The following is a 21344-nucleotide window of genomic DNA, read 5'->3' as shown; positions in this document are numbered from 1 at the left end:
AATACAATTGAACTCTTTCAATTCCTGTTTCAACAAGGGTTCATTAAGATTCTGCGTCTATACTTTTATGATTATGAAAGACAAGGAACCAATGGTTGGCATGCATGAGGATGTCTCTCCTTAATCACGATGACGATATGAGGCCTACTGAGAACAAACCAACTATCTCTTATTAGAGAATTTGTTTCGATTGATACTGTCCATAATAGTATGATGAGATTATGAGTTGGAACTATGATGAGGTCGAGCGTGGAGCACGTATGATATGTAGGTTGTTTATGCAAGGGTTTGGGTAATCTCGAGTGAGGATAACCATCCTCTCCCCAGCCAGTTCTCCATGAGTTACTCGCGATCCAGTAATCTATTCCGTCTTTGGTTGTTCCGTGGCCAATCGCCATCACTCCGTATTAAGCCATGTTTCACGATAACCTTTGAATACTCCTTACAAATGCAAATTACGTACTCCATCCATTGACAACTACGCAATTGGAAATCCGATCTTGAGGCGGCTATTATGCCGACTGTAATCAATTGGTGTGCGACGGCTTTCATCATAGCGTTCTCGTCGTTTTCAGGTACTTCCTCATTCTATCAATCATTACTCACGGTGAATCCATCTACTTGAACATCAAACAAAACAAAACATACACTTAATTTGGTAGTTTTTGGAAGAACTGAATCATATTTTAGAATCGAATCACTTAACAAATTATAAAACTCACCATTGCAAATGTGCGACAATATTCGTCTAAACATTAGAGTAGGGATAGTTGTTCTGAGTGGTGATTCCATCATTTTCCTTTATGAATCCTCCATTACAACCACAACTCCTTGGATCAAAGTCGACCTGTTCAAAGATAATAGCTTCTTGGTTCGGATTTAGTTGAATCCTTCAACCGAAGCCACATGTTCACATTTATACAGGCATCGCCATTTTGAATCCAGCCGTACGTTCACGTTTTCAGTTAACATAATATATGTTGATATATGATTTTCCAGCTTGAAGATATACAACTTTGTTAAGTCCTAAATTATATCAAAATACCAAATCATGATTTGGGAGGGAACAAGTTCATAGCAAGTGTACAAAAATACAGCCAAGAGTAGCTGAGGTTATCCTTTTTTTAATTTTTTTTGGTAAAGTAACTGTGAAGTAAGCTCATCTCAAGTTACAAAATAGAGGAAATGGATATATCCCATCTTAGAACATAAGTAAATGGAAACTAAATCTTGTTTCAAGTCATTTGCTTAGGCAATCTGCTCCTAAAACAAAAAACAGATGCCAAATTTCAACACACTGAAGCTGCCTCAATACCTCCATCTGGAAGAGTTTGAGGTACTTCCACTAACCTAGGAGGCCTCTTCAACCTGGATTAATCCAATTCAAAACAAAAACAAAACAAAACAAAACATCTTAAGCAGCAAACTCTATAGGATCTTTAGGAAGCTCTATAGCACTAATTGGTGAAATCCAGAAAAATGTGTTCGTTGCAGCGAAAGACGGGAAATTAACATCTTAATCCCAAAAAATCATGATCTCATAAGCAGTAACTGTAGAAGAAATGAATTGGAATGTAACACTGACCTTAAAGAAGAAATGTATTTTTCTATCTCTTGTTTCTGCTCGTCTTTAAACATAGACCACTTTTCGCTTGGATTGACTGATTCCCAGCTTTCCATATCTACCATTCAGAAATTACTTCTTTTGTTATAATTATTAACAAAAAAAAACCAAAATCTAGAGAATACAGGCATCCCAGCTATCCAACCTTGTAGCAGAATGTTCCCTTCGCCAGCAAAGCCTCTTAGTTTCCAAAACACACGACCATTAACATCCAAAATGATGGGAACTGTCCTGGTCGCTTCTGATCTTTGTTTCTCTACAACAATAACAATATCCTCCAGGTTAAAATATGAACACCAAAATTCATTACTTCAGTTTCAACTAAAGAACAGAACTCTGGGATCAATTACACTAATTTAGTGACAGTTTTCTTGCTCAGACAAGAATTTGAATACACTTTATACGATCTGAGGGACTCACCAATCTACCTAAATAATAATAATAATAATAATAATAATAATGATAATAACGATGGCAAGAACAAGAAAGAAGTTCCAGAGCATACTGTTAGATGCCAATTCCAATGCAACAAGCTTCTCAGCTTGAACTTCAGCGACGTCTCTTTTTATTTGCGCAACAATAGCATCATGCTCGGCGATCGAAAGGGGAAGACCATTCTTGGCAATAAGAGCTTTGGCAAATTCATCTTTCAATTTGTTCTTAGCCTGTTTCTCCTGTAACCAAACAACGAGGAATTAGTTTAAATTTGAAGGAAAATTACTTACAAGCTTTATAGACGTCACTGCCAACTTATGCTACCTTATCCTTCAGCGCAGAAAGTTTTTCTCTTACTTCCTTTTGTTTCTCCACAAAGTTAGCATTTTGTTCTTCAATCCAGTTTCTCAATTTTCTGGGAGGAAAACAGAGATTAAATTTGAAAACCAACCCAATCAAAGATTAGCATGTTGAATGGGTTTACTTACGTAGTATTGAGAGCCTCATCACAAAGGTAAGTCAATAGTCTGAGCTTTTTAGAGAAGTCTAAGTCATCATAACAATTGTCTCCTCCATCAAAGTAATCAGGTTTGAGATCATTCATCTTAAATGAGGATGCAGAAATGCATTTCTTCAAATCCAGCAACCATGAGCTTGTGTCATTTGTGGGACTAGAGATTGCAGACCTAAGAACAGATAGAGGTTAAGATTAGAGAGTGTATGCCCAATCAAATAATAGAAATAAGAGCCTCAGCTTATTATAGTCATACTCTTCATCCATATCCTGCAATATCAGAGAAAGGAGTTGAATATGAAATCGAACAGTCAGTGAATCATGAACTCGACCCCCCCTTCTCGGAGTTCTCTCCCGCGTTAGGTCTTTGAGTACTAACGCACCGTGCCCTTTCTTTAAATTAAGAGCCTATCCAAGAACGAAAAAGAAAACCAATCAACAGATATGGTACTGTGCTCTAGCTGAACTCCTCATAAAGGATAATGGGTCAAAATTCCATTTTGGTCGTTACACTTTCAAATGCCTGAATTTAGTACTCGTACTTCCAATAAATCTTAAAACTGATCTCAAAAAAATGAACTGAAACCAAAAATGATACACATACCTTCCCAAAGGCTGCACAGAATTCTAAAAACTGCAACGCATGGCCAACATCTTCTGTGGTCAGTTCAATATCTGCTACTGTGGTTAACTTAGAACATGGAGGCAAAGGAACACAGGCACCAAATTCCTTGTTCTGAATATTCATAGGTGGCTTGTTTTTCAACTTTGTTCTTTTATTTTTAGCATCTTCTGATGTCTTGGCATATTTGTGAATATCCAAATCTTTTACTTCTGTCGATTCTTCAGCTGTAATTACAGGGCAAGAAGCGTCCTCATGACACAAACTATTCCTTTCTCCAGCATCCTCAGAGGCTCGTTTTTTGGAGCTCTTTTTCTTCGTGGAAAGACATTCATTCGTCCCATTTGCTTCAGTTTGCTTCTTAAGAGTTTCCTCTATGCATTTAACATCAACCTTATTTCCATTGCTTATTTCTTTCAGTTCTTTACGCTTCATGTCCTTCAACTCCTTTTTTTCAGAGTTTGGAGTTTGATTCTGCAAATTCAAGTTCGATTCGTTATTTCCATTTAAAGAATTTTCCTTCCCTTCGTTCCTTGGTGAAATCATGACAGACACCTGTTGGAAAGCATGTGATCTTTGTAAATAAAATAGCATAGGCATGGAAACCAAACCTGGAATGCAAAAACCCTGTGGAACATATACATTTCTTTGGTAGGAAACAAGAGAAACACGTACTGAAACACACCACATAAGACAATCTAAAGGCCACTGGGAAAAGACGCCCCATGCCCAAGTCATATGAATCTAAGAAGCATAAGCACAAGGTAATGAGTTCAAGAGAAGGATTTCAACGTGGAAGCCAAGTTGCATTGAATATGGTCAAGTGCATCAAATAAACTCAATTGCATCACAAACTTCAGTCATTAAACCCCACTGAAAGCCACACCAACAAAAACCTGAAGAAGACATCACCCCAGACGCTAGGGAACCACTGAAAAGCAAGGCCAAAGACCAAAAGAAGCCACAAAGAGCATCTCAAGTAAAATCTTAGGATCTTCAAATGTTAATATGTGAATAGAAACAAAGAGCCATCATTGATATCAGCCAACTAAACCTAAAATGTTTCCGGTGAGATTGTTGAGGATTGAGGATTATTGGGAGTGAGTCCCACTTTGGTTAATTTAGTGGAAGATCATGGGTTTATAAGTGAGGAATACTATCTCTATTGGTACGTGGAAGCCCAAAACAAAGCCATGAGAGCTTATGCTCAAAGTGGACAATATCATACCATTGTGGAGAGTCATGATTCCTAACGTAGTATCAAAGTCATGCCCTAAACTTAGCCATGTAAATAGAATCCTCAAATATCGAACAAAGAATTGTGAGCCTCGAAGGTGTAGTCAAGAGTGACTAAAGTGTCGAACAAAGGGTGTACTTTGTTAGAGGGCTCCAGAGAAAGGAGTCAAGCCTCGATTAAGGGGAGGCTATTCGAGAGCTCCATAAGCCTCAGGGGAGGCTTATAGTGTACTTTGTTCGAGGGGAGGATTGTTGAGGATTGAGGATTATTGGGAGTGAGTCCCACCTTGGTTAATTTAGTGGAAGATCATGGGTTTATAAGTGAGGAATACTATCTCCATTGATATGAGGCCTTTTGGTGGAAGCCCAAAGCAAAGCCATGAGAGCTTATGCTCAAAGTGGACAATATCATATCATTGTGGAGAGTCGTGATAAAACTTCAAGCCAACATTTTTCCAATAACATTGAGAAATACACCCATAGCATTTACATATCACGGTGAAAAAAGACAATAACAACAACCAACTAAACAAAATCAAACCTCGTCTTCAGAGGCGTGCTTGTTTGGTGAAGCAACTTCGAATGTCGTATCCTTAGCATGATCTAGACACTCAGAACCATTCACTAGAAGCATTTCTGAGACAGAAGAATACCCAGTTGCTTTGGCTGTGTGTACTAACAAACCAGTCGGCTTAAGACCTTTTTTCTTCCTGAAAATGATTATTCTCAATTAGATCATATGATCATTCAATCTAAAAAACTTCTAATAAAAACGGATTCAGATAGGAATAAGGATCACAATTCCAGATTTACATGCAAACGCTGCAATTGCAAAGCCCTCTGCATCTGGGACATTTCCAGTCTCCCTTAAGCATCACCTCTTCTGCTTTCTCCCCATATCTGATATAGTTTCCAAGAAATTCATTCAATACGAGCACAGATGGAAACCTCACACAACTTTTTAGCACCATATATACTAAAAACAAGTGAAACCCAAAAATGTAAAGACCATAAATACACGAAATCAACAATGTAACCTGTTTATAAGGCATTTATGACAGAATTTTATGGTGCACAGCTTGTCCCCCTTCATGTTCATACAGGATGCAGCAAGATCCATAGTTTTTTGTCGGCACTACAGCATTAACAAAAACCATGAGAAATAATCGACATTCCAAAAAACTAAACACTGAACAACAAAGGTAATCAGAGTTTGAAAAAATTACTTGATGACAAGTTTTTCCGTTCTCAGAATCGTAGATCCGGCCCCCGATGACTCGAACTCCAGGAGACTTCGTCCGTTTGGCTCTGTGCTCGTTGTTATCGGCAGCAACCCTTTTCTTGCTCCCCATTAAGTCGTTGTCGTTCAGTTCAGATCAAAATCTTCGAAACCCAGATTGAGAAACAGGCAACAAATGGTGGGGTTTCTTGGAAATGATCTGTTGAACAAATGGTGTTGGCCTTTGGGGAGTTCGAAGACGCTAGGGAGGAAGCAGGGGTTGCATTTCCCGATTGGCGGGTGTTATTTGTTCTAGATATTCTTCCGTTCCGGCGGGAAAAAAATGGAGAGCGAAAACTGAGTTTGAAAAGAAATCTTTGAGGCAATTAAAGAACTCCCGCCACTTTTGAAGATCTGAATTCGCTACAGAAATTTGGGTTCTCCTGAACACGATTTTGAACAGGCTGGGTGAGTTAATGTTAATCTTACTTGGACTCGTTCCGGCTTTTACTTGGACTTTAAAGTCTAGGGTTTAGTGTTCAAAACACCTAATTAACTTAAATAACGCAATCTACGCCCACTAAATTTAGATTAAATTGTTTCATACAATTAATTTTAGTTCACCCAACAAATTCCAATTTATTGTTGATTTTTAAAAATATATTAATAAATTAATATATGTTTGTACCGTGCTATTTTATTTTTATTAAAAATTTTACATAAATGATTAAAGATGTTTGTACTGCGGTAGTGTGATAGAGTAAGTCGATTACTCAAGATAGTAATATGATAGGGTAAGTCGATTACTCAAGATAAGTAGAGTTTTACAGTAATTAACATATGTTGATGATCAAGAGGTCAGAGATTCAAATCTTTCACTCTAAATGTGGTTGAATCGTTGATGAAAGAAACAACGCTAGGACCTTACCAAAAGGAAAGAACTCGAGAGACGCTTAACCTATAAATACCTATTCATTTCAATGGCTCCACTAAATTCCCAAGCCAGACAAAGCTAGCCATGGAAGTTAACGGTTGAGAATAGCTTTGGGCCGGGCTGCTGAGGTGGCAGACCAAGACTTTCAAAATCCCAACCCAATCTAGTGGTTGGTGGGGTCTACTCGGATTTTTTCATATGGTCCAAGGCCAATAGTTATGTAAAATATATATGACACGTGGCGTACTGCTAATGGATTAAGAGAGATAAGGCTGGTTTAGGGGATTACCAACATCTCTTTACCCAATAATCTTTAAATGAAATCTGCAAAATTTCAAAATCCTTTAATGGAAAGTTTCTGAGCTCCAAGAACCTCTCAGCTATTCAATCGCCTTATATAAATCATCCCTTTTGTTCATTAGCTCAAACTTACACTCGAGTTCAAATGATGGCTCTCGTAATTCCCGCCACTCGTCCCATACGAAACTTTAAAAACTTGATCAATCCAATTACTTGCAACTGTGGTGCTGTTTCCAAGAATTTGCCAATTCTCGACCACCGTAATCATCGGCGGGAGATTTCAAATAACAATTCGTCTGTTGCTATGGTTTGGACACGAACAACTAAACCAAGAAGAGGGTCGTTGACGGCTTCGTTGCAAGATGACAAGCGTGGGAGATCCAATGGTTTGGATTCCGAGTCCGAGGTTTTCGAAAAGCTATGCCGTGTTCGGGAGTGTGACGCGAATAAGAAACAGTTGAGGTCGTTGGGTTCTTACTTTGGAAGGCTTCAAGGTGGTGGGAGTAAGAGAAAAATGGTTCCTTTGAAGAAGAAGGTAGAGGTGGTTGATACGGGTCAGTTCGAGGCAAAGAAAGAGCTCGAGTTGCTTGACGCTTATTTTGAAAAAGTTGATAATGGTAATTATTTTTTAATTTTATGTTAATTTAATGGCGTAAATATTTTTTTAATATGCAATCTATCATTTACAGATGCATGCATGCATAACCATGCGACCTATAATTTTGGAGGACAACATAAAAGCAAATCGGTCGTATTCACGTCGTTTCCTCTTGAAGATCACGAAAGAGACGACGAGACACAAATACGACATGACAAACTTGATGATATGATTACGAGAAGCATGCCAAGAACAACTCAACTACAAGAAGATGAAGTTTCTGATCTCTACTTAATGTACGATTCAAATCCTAACTCGTAAAATTGCTTTTGTTATGATCGAATATGGTCGCTAACGGAACCGTGTTCGGTTTGTTTTTGGGATGCAGAAGTGGTCTGGTTTCAGTAAACATAGGTGTTTTCTTGTTTGAAGTAGCAAGTCCAGTAAAAAGCTCAGGGCTGCCACTCTTTTCACTCCCTTCTCTATATGGAGCAAAGATAAATGAGTTGATCCTAGTAGGAGAATGGTGGAGGCTTGTGACACCTATGTTTCTGGTACACGATTGATAGATATAACTCGGTTCGTGTTTCCGTTCTAGAGCTGTTTTGAACATTTATTCGTTTTTCTTTTTTAATAAGACTGAGAACAGAACAAAACAAAACGTTTGTAACAACCCAAGCCCCTCGCTAGCCAATATTGTGCTCATTGGACTTTTCCTTATGAGTTTTCTCTCAAGGTTTTAAAACGCGTCGGTTGAGGAGAAGTTTCCACACCCTTACAAGGAATGTTTTGTTCCCCTCCCCAACTGATGTGGGATCTCACAATTCACCCCCTTGGGGCCCAGCGTCCTCGTTGCCACACCGCCCGATATTTTGACTCTGATACTATTTGTAACTGACCAGACTCATCCCTAGCAGATATTGTCCTCTTTGGGTTTTCCCTTACAGTTTTAAAACGCGTCTATTAGGGAGAAGTTTACACACCCTTAAATGCTTTGTTTCCCTTCCAACTGATTTGGGAACTCACAATCCACCCCCCTTGGTAAGCGTCCTTGTTGGCACACTGCTCGATGTCTGACTCTGATACCATCTGTAACAGAATAAGTCTATCGCTAGCAGATATTGTCTTTTTTGGGCTTTTCCTTCCGAGTTTTGCAGGAATGCTTTGTTCTCCTCTTCAACAGATATGGGATCTCACATAGTGTCTACTTAAACGTAGTATATTTTACATGAAGTCGGGTGGGAGATTCGTATATCTCGTGACCCACTTTCTTTGACATTGAAGATTTGAATGTAGAGATTTCTTGATTATTACTTTGCTTTAGCACTCGTGAAGCTGATCTCTTTATGCAGCATTCAGGAGCTGTTCATGTTGCTCTCAGTTGTTGGACATTGGTTACATTTGGCCGTCAAGTTTGTAGAGACTATGGCCCCTTTACATTTTTCTTGATCTATGTCTTAGGAGGAGTTTCTGGCAATCTCACAAGCTTTCTCCATACTCCCGAGCCGACTATCGGTGGAACGGTAACGAAAAAAACAACGTCTTCCCTTCTCGTTTCCAATTACAGTCGATAAATTTACTTTCATTACCACATATATTAATATCGTAGTTGAGATGTGCATAAGCTAGTTCGAATACCTACGAGTAGTAGTTGAAGGCATAGTTCGAGTTATATTGCTGTTGGTTAGTCTGATTCGTGATAGATGTAAATTATGAACACATGGAGCAGGGGCCTGTGTTTGCCATGATTGGAGCTTGGCTAAGTTACCAATTCCAAAACAAAGATGTGGTTGCAAAGGATGTTTTAGACAGCATGTTTTTGAAGGCAATATTTGTAGCTGTCGTCAGTTCCATTTTGAGCAATATTGGGCCAATTGATGAATGGTGAGTAAAAAAAACTCTCCATTTCAAACACTTTTTTTCTCGAGACGAGTCTTAAAAATATGATTCTCATAAGTAGCACTTAATTCTTCGAGAAGTGAACTCTCACTTTTGTGTTGATGGCTAAATGATATATAATAGCTAGATCATTTTTCAACCATTCTAAACGTCATTTGTAACATTCTCGAGAGAATTGTTAATGAATACCTCGACCGTTTGAGTTACGAATTGTTTTGGATTGTTTGGTGTTGTAGGACTCACACAGGAGCAGCTTTCAGTGGAATGCTATATGGGTTGTTAACATGCCCAGTTGTGGAGGTGAATGATGCTGGTTCTTCTTCATATTCTGCATCAACTTCTTCAAGGAGAGGCCAAGAAAAGGGAATCAAACTTGTTAGGAAGTATGCTGATCCTCGCAAATCATTGGCTTTTTTTGCTCTGTTTATCATGGGATTCACAAGTTTGCTCTTCCTTATTCAGCCTCCTGCCACCACATTGCCCTTATAAGGCTTTTGATTGGGGCTTTGAGAGGAAATTTCTTCCCAAAATGTTGCCAAGATATCAAGTTTATAGTATAGTTTGCCTCTTGTTAAGCTTAGCTTACAATTTTGTCTTTCAATTGCTACAAGAACACTCTAAATCCCAGTTTAAATCATATTATGATACTCAAAATGAATTAGAAGAACGAACTTCTCTTTGTACGTAGAAAATGAAGAACAGCAGATCAATGTGTTTAAACCAAACGAGAAAACGAATATCATATTCCATAGCACTCGAGACATCGAAACATCGAAACACCGAAACATCAAATTCTTCTCATAAATAATAAAACCACATTATACTCTTTGTTGGAGTATTCAAAGGAAGGCTCTAGAAGTGCTTCCACATCTTGCACTCAAAAGCCAAAGCCCATCAACCAAAGACATCATTTCATTCAGAAACTACCAGCAACAACCCAAGTAGCACTAACAACACTAAAAGACAGGGTCGCCACATTTTAAAGAAGAAAAGAAAAAAGGAAAAGTAAAAGTACAGAGTACAGCTCCTATTGACTCAAACAACAAGACAAACTACTGTCCATGTCCCTCTCCTGATTCACGTTTTGATGCTTCCTTAATTTCATCGCCGGCTTCATCCTACAGAATTTGTCACAAATCACCATTATTAATATGTAATATCAGACCAGACACAGCAGGTTACAGAACATGTCAGGACATGTCTACTGACTTTATTGTCATTAATGGCAATTGCACAAAGCCAGCTCATGTGTAGCACATTGCTATAAATTTTAAAATTCGGGAGTTTTTTGGTTTGTGACTCAATGGATCTGTTTTTCTCTACCTTGGATCTAGGAAACTATTTACAGGAGAAGCAGACAAGAAAAAACAGACAAGATTTTAGACAGCAGTCTAATCAAGGTTTTCCAACGCGGTTGTGCAGAGATATGATTGGAAGCAGTGTAAAACAGAGCTGGAATAAGGGTATAGCAAGACTTGTCTTGAAAACAAAATTGAGTAGCCAATGCATTAAGGCTTGTGCCTGAGAGCGTTACTTACCCCAACATCAGAGGTCCAAAGGGTCAAGTTGTCTCGGAGAAGTTGCATGATTAAGGTGCTATCCTTGTATGATTCTTCACCCAATGTGTCAAGCTCAGAAATCGCTTCGTCAAAAGCCTATTTCAACACGAGACATAAGCTTATCATCAGCTAACCAAATTGATCTTAGGAAAAAAGACCCAATCAGTCTCTTTCTTCTGTTTTTCTGATGGGTTTAACCAGAAAAAACCAGGAATCGAATTAGTATAGAGCTTTACCTGCTTTGCTAAATTGCAAGCGCGGTCTGGCGAATTGAGGATCTCATAATAAAACACTGAGAAGTTAAGAGCAAGACCTAGCCTAATTGGATGTGTAGGAGCCAATTCAGCAAGAGCAATATCCTGTTTTCATGGTTGAAAATACAGCAAAAGCAATTTGTTACTAAATACACTAATAAGTAATAGAAATGGTAATATTTTTAAAAGAGAGCGAAGAAATGTGAGGTGTGGTCAACTTGACCTGAGCAGACTTGTAAGCTAATAATGTGCTCTCAGCTGCTTCTTTCCTTTCAGCTCCAGTCTTGAACTCAGCCAGATACCTGTGGTAGTCACCTTTCATTTTGAGATAAAACACCTTCGACTCGGCAGATGAGGCTGATGGGATGAGATGAGACTCGAGTAGGCTCAAAATCCCATCACAGATCTTGCTCAATTCAGTTTCAATTTTGCTACGGTACTCCTTGATAACTGCAACATGGTCCTCATTTCCACGACTTTCTTCCTTCTGCTCAATGGAAGATATTATCCTCCAAGAGGCCCTCCGAGCCCCAATGACATTCTTGTAAGCAACAGAGAGAAGATTCCTCTCCTCAACAGTCAGCTCCTCCACATCCACAGTTTTGGCAACTTTCTCCATGAACTCTACCATTTCCTCATACCGTTCGGCCTGTTCGGCCAACTTGGCCAAGTAAACATTTTCCTCCCGTGAAGAATCAACAGTCGACATCTTCAATGTAACAAACTATTTTTCATAGCAATTCAAACGAGAAAAAATCAGATCATATTCAAAGCAATTCAAGTGCTTATAATTCATGGATTAAGAACTAGCTACAATTTCCCATAAGCATAATCTTCTCACAGCTAAAAACCAAGATCGAAGGGTTACAACTTCCAGTCACTCATATTTAGCTTTTCCATTTTGCTATCAATAGGACCAAACCATAAATCAGGGTTTCAAACAAACCCAGAATTTGGATGTTAAATAAGAGCTTTGAATTCATTCAATCTTCCACACAGTACTACGACGAAGCATATACCCATAAATCGTACCTAAGATCCATCCCAGATTCCAAATTAAACCACAAAAGATTCAACACTAGAATTTGAACAAACCCACAAAAAAAGAAAAAAGGAACGAAAACTATCTATAACTTTTAGGGCATCTAACCAAGAATTAAGCAATCAAAATAGCCCACATACAAGCAAACCACGATCAAATAATCAAGCGATTCCTAAAACAGAAATGAAACGAAAAAAGAAAAAGCAACAAACTATAGGTCACACTCATGTTAACCCTAGATCTCAACATCCAACAAGAAAACGAGAAAAGGGGAAAGCATCAAACCTAAAAACAAAAATAGTCCAAGTAAAAGGGTGGAAAAACCAACGAAATCCAAAGGCTAAATCGAAACCCTAACGCAAAATGGGGGGACGAAAGGGAAAGAGGAAACCAAGAACTGAGAGATCAAAAAGTAGGGATTATTACCTAGAGAAAACCGAGAGCAGAGAGTGAGATTGGGAAACTAGCAGGAAATGGGGAGAAGGTTGGAAGGGGTTTTAAAACGGTAGGTTGAAGAGAGCGCTCCAATGGGAGAATGACACGTAATGGGTAGACAAGATGTCCTCCAGGGTATTTTTGGACTTTCCAGTGAAAGCGGTTGCCACGTAGGCGTTGACTGTCAACGATGTGAAGTGCCGTTGTACTTCTTGGGTCACCGGGCTTGGTTGCAAAAAAATCGGGACGATGTTTTTAATATTAATCGTAAGTTGTTTTTTAGTCAACACGCTTGCCTGGTGCCACGCTCGTTCGACGTGTCGTTCTTATATTAGTAAAACTCCTTTTGAATTTTGGAAATATTTCATAATATATTTTCTCATTTAAAAAAAAAATTGAATTCAATATTATTCTTCTATCTCTATATATAATTGTAACAACTATAGGCGTGCATAATATATTAATTAGACAAGTAACGTCAAACCGTACAGATAAAAATCGAACAAATATTAAACTGATATTATTGATTGATTTGAATTAATATAATCCATAAGGTTATTTCAATTTTATTATTCTATAATATCATGCTTATGTGTTGCTCGTAATGCCACCACGTATAGATACACATAACGTAATTCTTTATTCAACTTGACATCATTGAGAACTAAATACTAACATAAGCAATAACTCATAATAAATTTGAAAATTAAGACATTTTTAAGCGAAATGCTCGAAATCAACTTTTTAGAAATAGCGTTTAAAGTGTTTAATTGAGAATGACCAAAATACCCTCACACTATTGTGGCTCATCGTAGGTGATCACCATACAATCGTCGCTAACACCCATTTCTAGTAACCATTGTCGATGACCAACACCGACGACCAGGAAACCATCTCTAAAGACCATAAGGCGACGACAAATGATAATTATTCGCAACCATCTCCAATGATCAACAATAATTTTCAACGATCAATGACAATCTCTAGCGACCCTTCTAATCGTGATTGGTAGATTACAATGTTAATTATAAATAAGAACTATTAGTCGTTTTTAATAATAATATTTTTAAATATAAAAGAAACCAAATAAGTTTGTGTATAGAAATATTTTGAGAAAATGTATTAATTTCAAATAATTTATTAGATTCTTTATGAAAATAACTACTTAAAATAAAATGAATTAAAAAGGTTTAATTCAAATATTCCCTAAGTCTACTCCAATATTATGGAAATAATAAATTTAAATAATAATAATAAATAATAGAGACCTTATAAATAATATATGCATGATCTGCAATTAAAATATTATTTATTAAATGCTACTACACTGATGTTAATTTTATACAGATGTTTGATTAATTCATAATTAAGATTATTTTAATAAATTTCACGAAAACCAAGAAGATATTGCAATTGTATTAAACATTAAATATATTCCAATAATATCTAAAAAGAATTAAGAATTTAAAAAAAGAAAATTCGAAAATGAGTCAACAAAGCTGTCCTCAATGATTTGCTTTTTCAATCAATTTGTTACCAAACATTATTATTATTATTGTTATTATTATTATCATTATTATTATTATTATTATTATTTCGAGCATGATAAATGACTCCAAAATGTCAAAGGTTATTATCCATGTCCCTAATTATTCTTAAATATATAATGAGCATGAGAAAAATAAATAAATTACAAAATCACATAAAATATTTTTTTTAAAAAAAACTTTGATAAATATATTATTTCAAGTGGCAAACTTATTTCATTTTTTTAAAAATATCAACATGTATAACATAATAAATTATAAATGGTATAATATTATAAAAAAGATCTACTTTCTAAATATACTGCCAAATATATATTTAAAGACGCTAAGAACATAAAACATAACTCTATTTTTTATTATCCCATGTTTTCTAATCAGCAACCAAATAAACCCTAAAATATTGATGCATCGATGTATGTCGATTTGACATAATATGGAGGAGAAAAATCACATATAATGAATTTTCTTGTTGGGTTTAGGTAAAGGTTCAAAAAATTGAAAGCAGATTCATAAAGCTTATCTAATGTTTTGATGGTGTTGTTGAAAGGCATAATGTTCACACAAAATGTCAAAGGGTATGCGAAATTCTTTTGGAACTCTTTTGGAACTAACCAGTCAAATCATTGCTTCTTGGTGGGATTGTAAAGGTCCCCTACCACGACCCAAATCTACTGCTACTAGATACTATTCAGGTTTAAAACGCGTCTATTAAGGAGATGGTCTAGCCCTATTCCGACCAATGCCTCACACCATCCAGTGACAGGCTTTGATACTATTTGTAACATTTCAAGTGCATCACTAACAGATATTCTTAACTTAATCAACTTTTGTTCACCCGAGGAGACTTTCTAGATCTAAATAATTGTCTTTATAGGGCCAAACCTAACCGTATCCATAAGTTCGAAAGAACAATGCAAGCTAACTGAAACTAGGATGTTTTAAAACTATGAATTAGGCTTTAGTGAGAAAGCATCATGATCAGTTTCATATAGCGTACCTGTCTCTGCAAGCCTTGGCAGGAACTGAAGAAAACGTGCGACCGCGGAGAGTCTCAGCACGGGTACCACCTCAACCTTCTGTTTGTGTTATTATCACCGGCAGCACCTTGCAAAAGTAGACTAAAAACCACATAGAACTTGATATATAACTAAGGGGCTCAAATGGTTATACATCAGTACCTCACCTTTATGAGCAGAAGATTTGAATTTACTCCACCTATTATTTGTTTTGTAATGTCGTGTTCTAAAAAGAAAACTGCATATCGGAAAAACAAGTCTAAAAGTGATTTATTCTTCCTCATCCTTATGCAACTCTACTGGCTGCCAACAACATCAACCCATAGAACAAATACTCAGTGATTGAAGCTAAGAGTTGTCCAGGATTTCTAAAGCCGTAGGACAAATATAAATAAAGCACAAAAATAACTTAAGAACAATTTTTACTCCATGACTGCAACCCCTCCAGCAGCTTTGATTTTTTCGATAATGCTGTTCGCTTCCTCCTTGGTCACTCCTTGCTTAAGAATTGCAGGTACTTTCTCTACTAAGTCTTTTGCCTCTTTCAGACCCAAATTAGTGAAAGCCCTCACTTCTTTAATCACCTTAATTTTGGCAGCTGCCTCGAACTTCTCTAACTTCACGTCGAAAGCGGTTTTCTCCTTTTTCTCCTCTACTTTGGAAGATCCTGTGGCTGCTCCTCCTCCGGAACCCATGTCCATACCATCAACTGAAATTTGCTCCAGCTTAGGATGTTTAAGCCTTTCAGTGAGTGCGGGACCAATCTGGCAACGCTCATCGACAGGCAGTGCTGCAATTCTTTCAGCTAGCTGAATGATTTTATTAGAGGGTGGGGGCCTAGGGCCATATGGATCATAAAAAGGTGGATACTTGTATCTTTTTGGCTTGGCATTCGGGTCTCTGGGAGTAAAATCAGGCTGGAAGAAGCGGACCTGCAACAACCCAATGATTTTAGGAAGTGTGGAACGGGCTTGAAGGGATTGTGCAACTGCAATCATCTTCATTATTTCTTCGATTCAATCAGTGAATTATTGCATGGTGGCACTAAATCCCTGAGGAACATGAAAATCAAATTTGCATTTAGAATCCCTAATGAACACAAGAATCCAAGATCAATTAACTTAACATGCATGAAAAACTAAGACAAGATCTGTAGAAAGTAATTAGTTTAAGCTGCTATTGCGTTATTATCACCCCTCCTCCCTGTCTCACCCCATCACGAAGGACAAATCACCAATTGACATAGCTGAAAACTGAATTAAAAAAATATTAAGGACAAAAAATCATCAATTAACAAAGGTGAAAACAAAATAGCTTAATTTCAGTTTTCTCCTGAACTTCCCTCCAGATCTCACTCAAGGCATAAAAAAATAACAAGTTAACACAGATTGATAAAAATCTAAGAAAAAAATTGCAGAAACCATGCCAGTTCTGGTTTGTCTTCCTTCCTTTGATCGAATTGTAGTGGCATTCCAAAACTGGGCCTTCGGGCAACCTTACTATTCTGTGGAGCAAGGTATCAGTGGAAGTGGTGTAAGCTTTCAATGGTGTCTTCTCCATCATTATTAAAATAGAAGTTTGAGATATAACTTTAGAGCTGGTTACCAAGTACCAATTACCAATATGTATGGACTTAACTCTCAGATTAAGAAAGCAGTTCTAGCAAGAGCTAGTCAAATTTTCTAGCCTCATCAAAGGAATTCAACGCATTTGCCCTGTTTGTACCCAAATAGATAGATTTTTTTACTCATTTGGATATATTTTTTCAGAGTCACAGGGCGTTTGGAAGGGTGGAAGAACTTGAGAGAATGTTGGCGTCCAATTACATCAGATTTACTATATCAGGTGATTGTTCATGGGTAAGTCATTCTCGCCATACATGCATGGTCCGTAGGGTTCTATGGCTGTCTAAAAAGAGAGGCGTTGCTTCCATTCAACAACGTTCCAATCCTAAAAATTTCTTTATGGAACACTAAAAATGTCTAGCCATAGTTCACCACACTCGCACAAAGCTCTAATAATTTACCAATTGTGCTTAGCCGGGGATCTTTCTTGGACACTACTACTTTTTTTATAGGTGTGAAATCTGTTTGGTTTAGTCAGTGTTCAGCAGTCGAACCCATGCCCAAACGAACATTGCACAAATGAGAGAACTCATCCTTAACCTAACTGAGATTTCGATCAGTTCACTTAATTAGGTTCTCTTTCTCCTCCAAACCATTAAAAGACCATTTGACCAGATTCATTGAAGGCAACTTCACTAACCAAATCGGAGGATCTTATTGCAAACAACTGCTTCCTGTCAGATTCTTTGAAGTCAACTTCTCTAACCATTCGACCAGATTCTTTAAACATAATTGGATGACTGATTCATGTCCGAATCACACAAACCAGTTCCAATTTGCCGCAAGGCTGTTTTATTTTCGTTGCTATTTGGCTCCTCCATTCTTCCACTAAACAAGTTCTAATTTTTCAAGTGAGAAGAAAGACAGATGGAGATTGAAAGAATACCTGTAACAACAAGAGAGTAGAAAATCAGTGAACAGCCCCGAGAAGGGAGGAGGCTACGGTCACGAACAGAAAAACGACGGCAGCAACGAATGGGAGAGAGGCGGCGGCGACACCGAGCTGCTGAAACAGAGGAGGCCAGGGCGAGGGAGTGAAGAAGAAGAACAGTTAGGGTTTTCCTATTTCTTTTTTCTAATTAATTATTTATTTATTTAATTTTACGGCGCTTTAAAAGAAAAGGCTAATTTAATGGGGTAGGGAGGATTGATCGATTTTTCTTTTTTTCTTTAATATTCTCTAATTTATACTTAAATGTAAAATGTTTTAATTTAAATTTTCTTATATGAGAAAAGTTTCCCTTCCCATGTTGTTGTTAATTCTTTTCCATTTTAAATTAAAATAATATTGAAGTGAATATTTTTTTTTATTTCCAATATATCAAATAACCACTAATGCATTAGCTTAATCTCAATTTAATTTTTAATATTTTACCTTTAATAATCCTTATAACATAATTTATTATTTTTTTCTTAAAAAAATCACACCATTTTAATTAAAAATATATAAATTTTTTGTATTATGTTCACCCGTGTACCAAGGTTGTTCGAGTTGTGGGTGATCACCAAAGGTCGTCAAACAACCCAGAAACACATCGTCAAAGATAGCTCATTGCTTGGATGGTTGCTCGCCCACTAAAAACTCATTGTCAGCCTATTCACATTATGGAACAACGATAACTATAGATATATTGCCAAACTCACGTCTTCAATATCGTTATGGTGGTTGATAGCATGCAAATGTTAAGAGTGATTGTGGGCACCATGTAGAAACGAATAAGGACTCCGATATCCTTCGTGCCATAGACATGTGACACAGAGCTTCGTGCAGAGGCGAAGTAGATTTATGGTAGAAGGGAGACAGGCAACAACACGATGTTGGAACTAGACAATGTTGTTAGACGAACACGACTCTCCACAATGGTATGATATTGTCCACTTTGAACAAAAAAACAAAAACTCTCGTAGTTTTGCTTTGGGCTTCCCAAAATGGCTCATTCCAATAGAGATAGTATTCCTCACTTATAAACTTATGATCTTCCACTAAATTAACCAATGTGGGACTCATTCTCAATAATCTTCAACAAATGTTACAAAAATAAGACGGCGTGAGATGCATCAATAGCTCAAATGGTATTAATGTCTATCCAATAAAAATGATAAAAAAATCTTAAAAGGTTATAAATATAATAATATATTTAATTTTCTTTTAACATTTTCGAAATAAAACAAATAAAAATAGGTACAACAGGCACAACCCACATTTTGCGCACAGAAACTACAAACTCTCAGCTATCCCAATGCTAACAACAAATTCAATCTAAATCATGTCATGAATGCATGAATGCTCTATTTAGAACGAGGTCGTTTGGGTGAAACCAAAAGTAAAATCACGAAAGTTTATGTTCTAAGTCAACGATAACATGTCTTTAAAGAGATATTGAAGGTCGATTGTCACTGCTATCTATCAGTTCATACGAAAACCAAAATCATAGATCATACTAACCTTTATTCGTTGTTAGCAAGCAGAAATTAGAGCAAGTGTTTGTCGCTGTTCAGCCACTTCCGTGCAATAACAGCAGTGAGATGAGATTTTCCAGAATCAATGATAAAGCAAAAACAAATCTTTTCCTTATCCTCAGATTTTTCTAGACTCGTCAACGACACAGTTCAGATACGCCTGAAGATCATACATATCTTCATTGACATTGATCTACAGTGAGACCTGCCAACCAGGAAACAAACAGAATAACCATAAAACTGATAATCTTTCCATTCAACTTGAAGCTAAAATGTTTAAATCTCATTTTGATTTCTAAATTTCGAGTTTTTGAAATTATTTAGAACTTACAAAATATGTAATCTAAGTGCCTAAGTTTAAAGCCAAATTCACTTTGTAAGTAACATCTCAAACTTTCAAGGAACAAAATGAAATAAATTAAAAAGTTCATGGGTCCAAAATGGACAACATCATAAATTCTGCAAATCAAATTGCATTTACCAATTTGAAAGAAGTTTCCTAATATATTTTTTCCCTTCAAGAATCAAACCAATGAATGATGAACACGCTTTCTGCTTTCTAGTCACTCCTAGTCTTTAAACTAGAAACGAAGAAACTTTTGACTTACAACAGTTCAAAGGGGGAGGGGGATATAATATTTTGTTCGCTATTATTTGGAATCTGGCTGGAGGGATGTATTCTTTTGTAAGTATTTACCATAACCCTTCAGATTTTCTGCACGGAGCATCTCCTATCTTTGTCTCAATCTGAAGGCACAGATTGGGATGGTAAAGAAAGGAAGAAAAAAAAAAGAGAACATAGCTAACACTTAAAAGGATTTCTACCCAATTTGGTTATCCTTCTAGCAAGAGGAGAATCCCAGTGCTAGAATGAAAGGAATCAGAATGTTTTTTAGAGATTTGAATGAGACCCATCATTCAGAGTCCACCTAACAGATCTCAGCTCTATGACTTTGTGAGATTGATACCAGTACCTCAAAAAGCTGTATTATGTAAAGTATTTTGGCATAACATCTTTCAGGTGGACCTACTGAATATTGAAATCTTATACTACAAGGTGGATCTGGCTTGTGAATTATTTGTATTCAGCACCTTGAATTCTAGACAAACCGTTCAAAGTTCATATCTGCAATTATCATAGAAAAATGATTTCTCTAGCAGTTTCTAGAGAAGCCCTTGTTTTTTCCCCCACAGTAACACCCAAACTGCAAGTAGATTGTATCTAACAGCAGAAACAGGAAACGACTTCGAAATTCTCAATGAGTTCAGAGTGATAATGATAAATAAAAGAAAAATTACACACACAGAAGAAGACAAGGATTGCCTTCTCTTTCAGAAAGATTGTCCTGGCGAATCCACTTCTCCATGAACCCAACCATCAATGTGAATATGAAGTGTTTCAAACTTTGTCATTTCCTTCTGGAAAAAAAGAAGCCAAAAGATAATAGAAATTCCAACTTCTTGTTTAGGGTTTAAGGAAGTTTCATAGAGATATTTGTTGCAATTAGCAGTCGAGAGAGATCATGAGAAGAAAACAGAAAAATAGACACAAATAGGAACAAAGAAAGAATCAAAACATCTCTCAAGATATCTTTATCATCTGAGAATGATAGCAAGGACATGACAAGTAAGTTTGGATATTTGAAGGAAAATATTGCACAAAATTCATTCACAACAAGAGTAATGATAATTTTCCCTCCTAAAAAAAGTGCGGAAGTGCCAGGGGTTTATTCATCCTGATTTATGAAATTATTTTCTCTTCTTTCTAATCCCTTAGAAGCAGATTGTGACTTCCACAAATACAAAGACTAGGATTGGCTTTTAAGGAACAGTAGAGAGTGCTTTGGGTCAAACCCACTTTTCAGATATGAATATCAAAGAGAAGTACACGGAAACTAGTGAGAATGAGAATGAGAATTAGATTTTATCATTGTGTTTGTCAAATTATTTTAGAACTGAGACCGAAATGCAAAGCATCACCATTGATATGAGAATCTACTTTAACACCCCCCCCCCCCCCCCCCC

The 21344-nt window shown here is 36.9% G+C and overlaps 4 protein-coding genes and 1 pseudogene across 7 annotated transcripts; 1 reads left to right on the top strand and 4 right to left on the bottom strand.

The window, feature by feature from the left end:
* Positions 1–48: 48 nt before the first annotated feature.
* Positions 49–795, bottom strand: LOC111452516 (annotated as a pseudogene).
* A 231-nt stretch (positions 796–1026) lies between these two features.
* Positions 1027–6147, bottom strand: LOC111452074. Of its 2 annotated transcripts, none has more exons than XM_023092610.1 (12): positions 5658–6147; positions 5469–5566; positions 5245–5331; positions 4973–5141; positions 3178–3750; positions 2830–2981; positions 2548–2745; positions 2384–2474; positions 2130–2298; positions 1770–1880; positions 1586–1682; positions 1027–1368 (listed from the first exon to the last, which is right to left on the bottom strand). In XM_023092610.1, the coding sequence occupies exons 1-12, from the start codon at positions 5781–5783 to the stop codon at positions 1290–1292; spliced, it is 1950 nt and encodes a 649-aa protein (XP_022948378.1). In that variant the 5' UTR covers positions 5784–6147; the 3' UTR covers positions 1027–1289. The 2 variants fall into 2 exon arrangements, with proteins under 2 accessions (XP_022948378.1, XP_022948379.1); XM_023092611.1 differs by having other exon boundaries at positions 3178–3669.
* A 977-nt stretch (positions 6148–7124) lies between these two features.
* LOC111452077 (RHOMBOID-like protein 9, chloroplastic) lies at positions 7125–9966 on the top strand. 2 transcript variants are annotated; one of them, XM_023092616.1, is made up of 6 exons: positions 7125–7438; positions 7574–7778; positions 7871–8036; positions 8835–9005; positions 9212–9366; positions 9618–9966. In XM_023092616.1, exons 1-6 carry the CDS (start codon positions 7189–7191, stop codon positions 9868–9870), a joined length of 1200 nt encoding a protein of 399 aa, XP_022948384.1. In that variant the 5' UTR covers positions 7125–7188; the 3' UTR covers positions 9871–9966. The 2 variants fall into 2 exon arrangements, with proteins under 2 accessions (XP_022948384.1, XP_022948383.1); XM_023092615.1 differs by having other exon boundaries at positions 7125–7501.
* A 143-nt stretch (positions 9967–10109) lies between these two features.
* On the bottom strand, positions 10110–12766 carry LOC111452079 (14-3-3-like protein A). 2 transcript variants are annotated; one of them, XM_023092619.1, is made up of 5 exons: positions 12663–12766; positions 11418–11918; positions 11177–11299; positions 10920–11036; positions 10110–10499 (listed from the first exon to the last, which is right to left on the bottom strand). In XM_023092619.1, exons 2-5 carry the CDS (start codon positions 11901–11903, stop codon positions 10434–10436), a joined length of 792 nt encoding a protein of 263 aa, XP_022948387.1. In that variant the 5' UTR covers positions 11904–11918; positions 12663–12766; the 3' UTR covers positions 10110–10433. The 2 variants fall into 2 exon arrangements, with proteins under 2 accessions (XP_022948387.1, XP_022948388.1); XM_023092620.1 differs by lacking the exon at positions 12663–12766 and adding an exon at positions 12522–12616.
* A 2710-nt stretch (positions 12767–15476) lies between these two features.
* LOC111452831 (50S ribosomal protein L7/L12) lies at positions 15477–17962 on the bottom strand. Its single transcript, XM_023093736.1, has 2 exons — positions 17746–17962; positions 15477–16286 (listed from the first exon to the last, which is right to left on the bottom strand). Exon 2 carries the CDS (start codon positions 16236–16238, stop codon positions 15657–15659), a length of 582 nt encoding a protein of 193 aa, XP_022949504.1. The 5' UTR covers positions 16239–16286; positions 17746–17962; the 3' UTR covers positions 15477–15656.
* Between the last annotated feature and the right edge of the window lie 3382 nt (positions 17963–21344).

This window comes from Cucurbita moschata, unplaced genomic scaffold (genome assembly GCF_002738365.1).
Source record: "Cucurbita moschata cultivar Rifu unplaced genomic scaffold, Cmos_1.0 Cmo_Scf00014, whole genome shotgun sequence".
Lineage (NCBI taxonomy): Eukaryota > Viridiplantae > Streptophyta > Magnoliopsida > Cucurbitales > Cucurbitaceae > Cucurbita > Cucurbita moschata.
This window is presented reverse-complemented; position numbering and strand designations above follow the sequence as displayed.

Excerpts from the sequence above, each read along its gene's own strand:
- LOC111452831 (XM_023093736.1), bottom strand. The coding sequence starts at position 16,238 with ATGAAGATGATTGCAGTTGCACAATCCCTTCAAGCCCGTTCCACACTT.
- LOC111452074 (XM_023092610.1), bottom strand. The coding sequence starts at position 5,783 with ATGGGGAGCAAGAAAAGGGTTGCTGCCGATAACAACGAGCACAGAGCC. Across the intron at positions 2,982-3,177 it reads TCTGTGCAGCCTTTGGGAAG|GCTCTTAATTTAAAGAAAGG; the intron begins GTATGTGTATCA and ends GTTCTTGGATAG. Across the intron at positions 1,881-2,129 it reads ATTGGAATTGGCATCTAACA|AGAAACAAAGATCAGAAGCG; the intron begins GTATGCTCTGGA and ends TTATTGTTGTAG.
- LOC111452077 (XM_023092615.1), top strand. The coding sequence starts at position 7,189 with ATGGTTTGGACACGAACAACTAAACCAAGAAGAGGGTCGTTGACGGCT. Across the intron at positions 8,037-8,834 it reads TTGTGACACCTATGTTTCTG|CATTCAGGAGCTGTTCATGT; the intron begins GTACACGATTGA and ends CTCTTTATGCAG. Across the intron at positions 9,367-9,617 it reads ATTGGGCCAATTGATGAATG|GACTCACACAGGAGCAGCTT; the intron begins GTGAGTAAAAAA and ends TTGGTGTTGTAG.
- LOC111452079 (XM_023092619.1), bottom strand. The coding sequence starts at position 11,903 with ATGTCGACTGTTGATTCTTCACGGGAGGAAAATGTTTACTTGGCCAAG. Across the intron at positions 11,037-11,176 it reads CTTGCAATTTAGCAAAGCAG|GCTTTTGACGAAGCGATTTC; the intron begins GTAAAGCTCTAT and ends GTGTTGAAATAG. Across the intron at positions 10,500-10,919 it reads TTTGGACCTCTGATGTTGGG|GATGAAGCCGGCGATGAAAT; the intron begins GTAAGTAACGCT and ends CAAATTCTGTAG.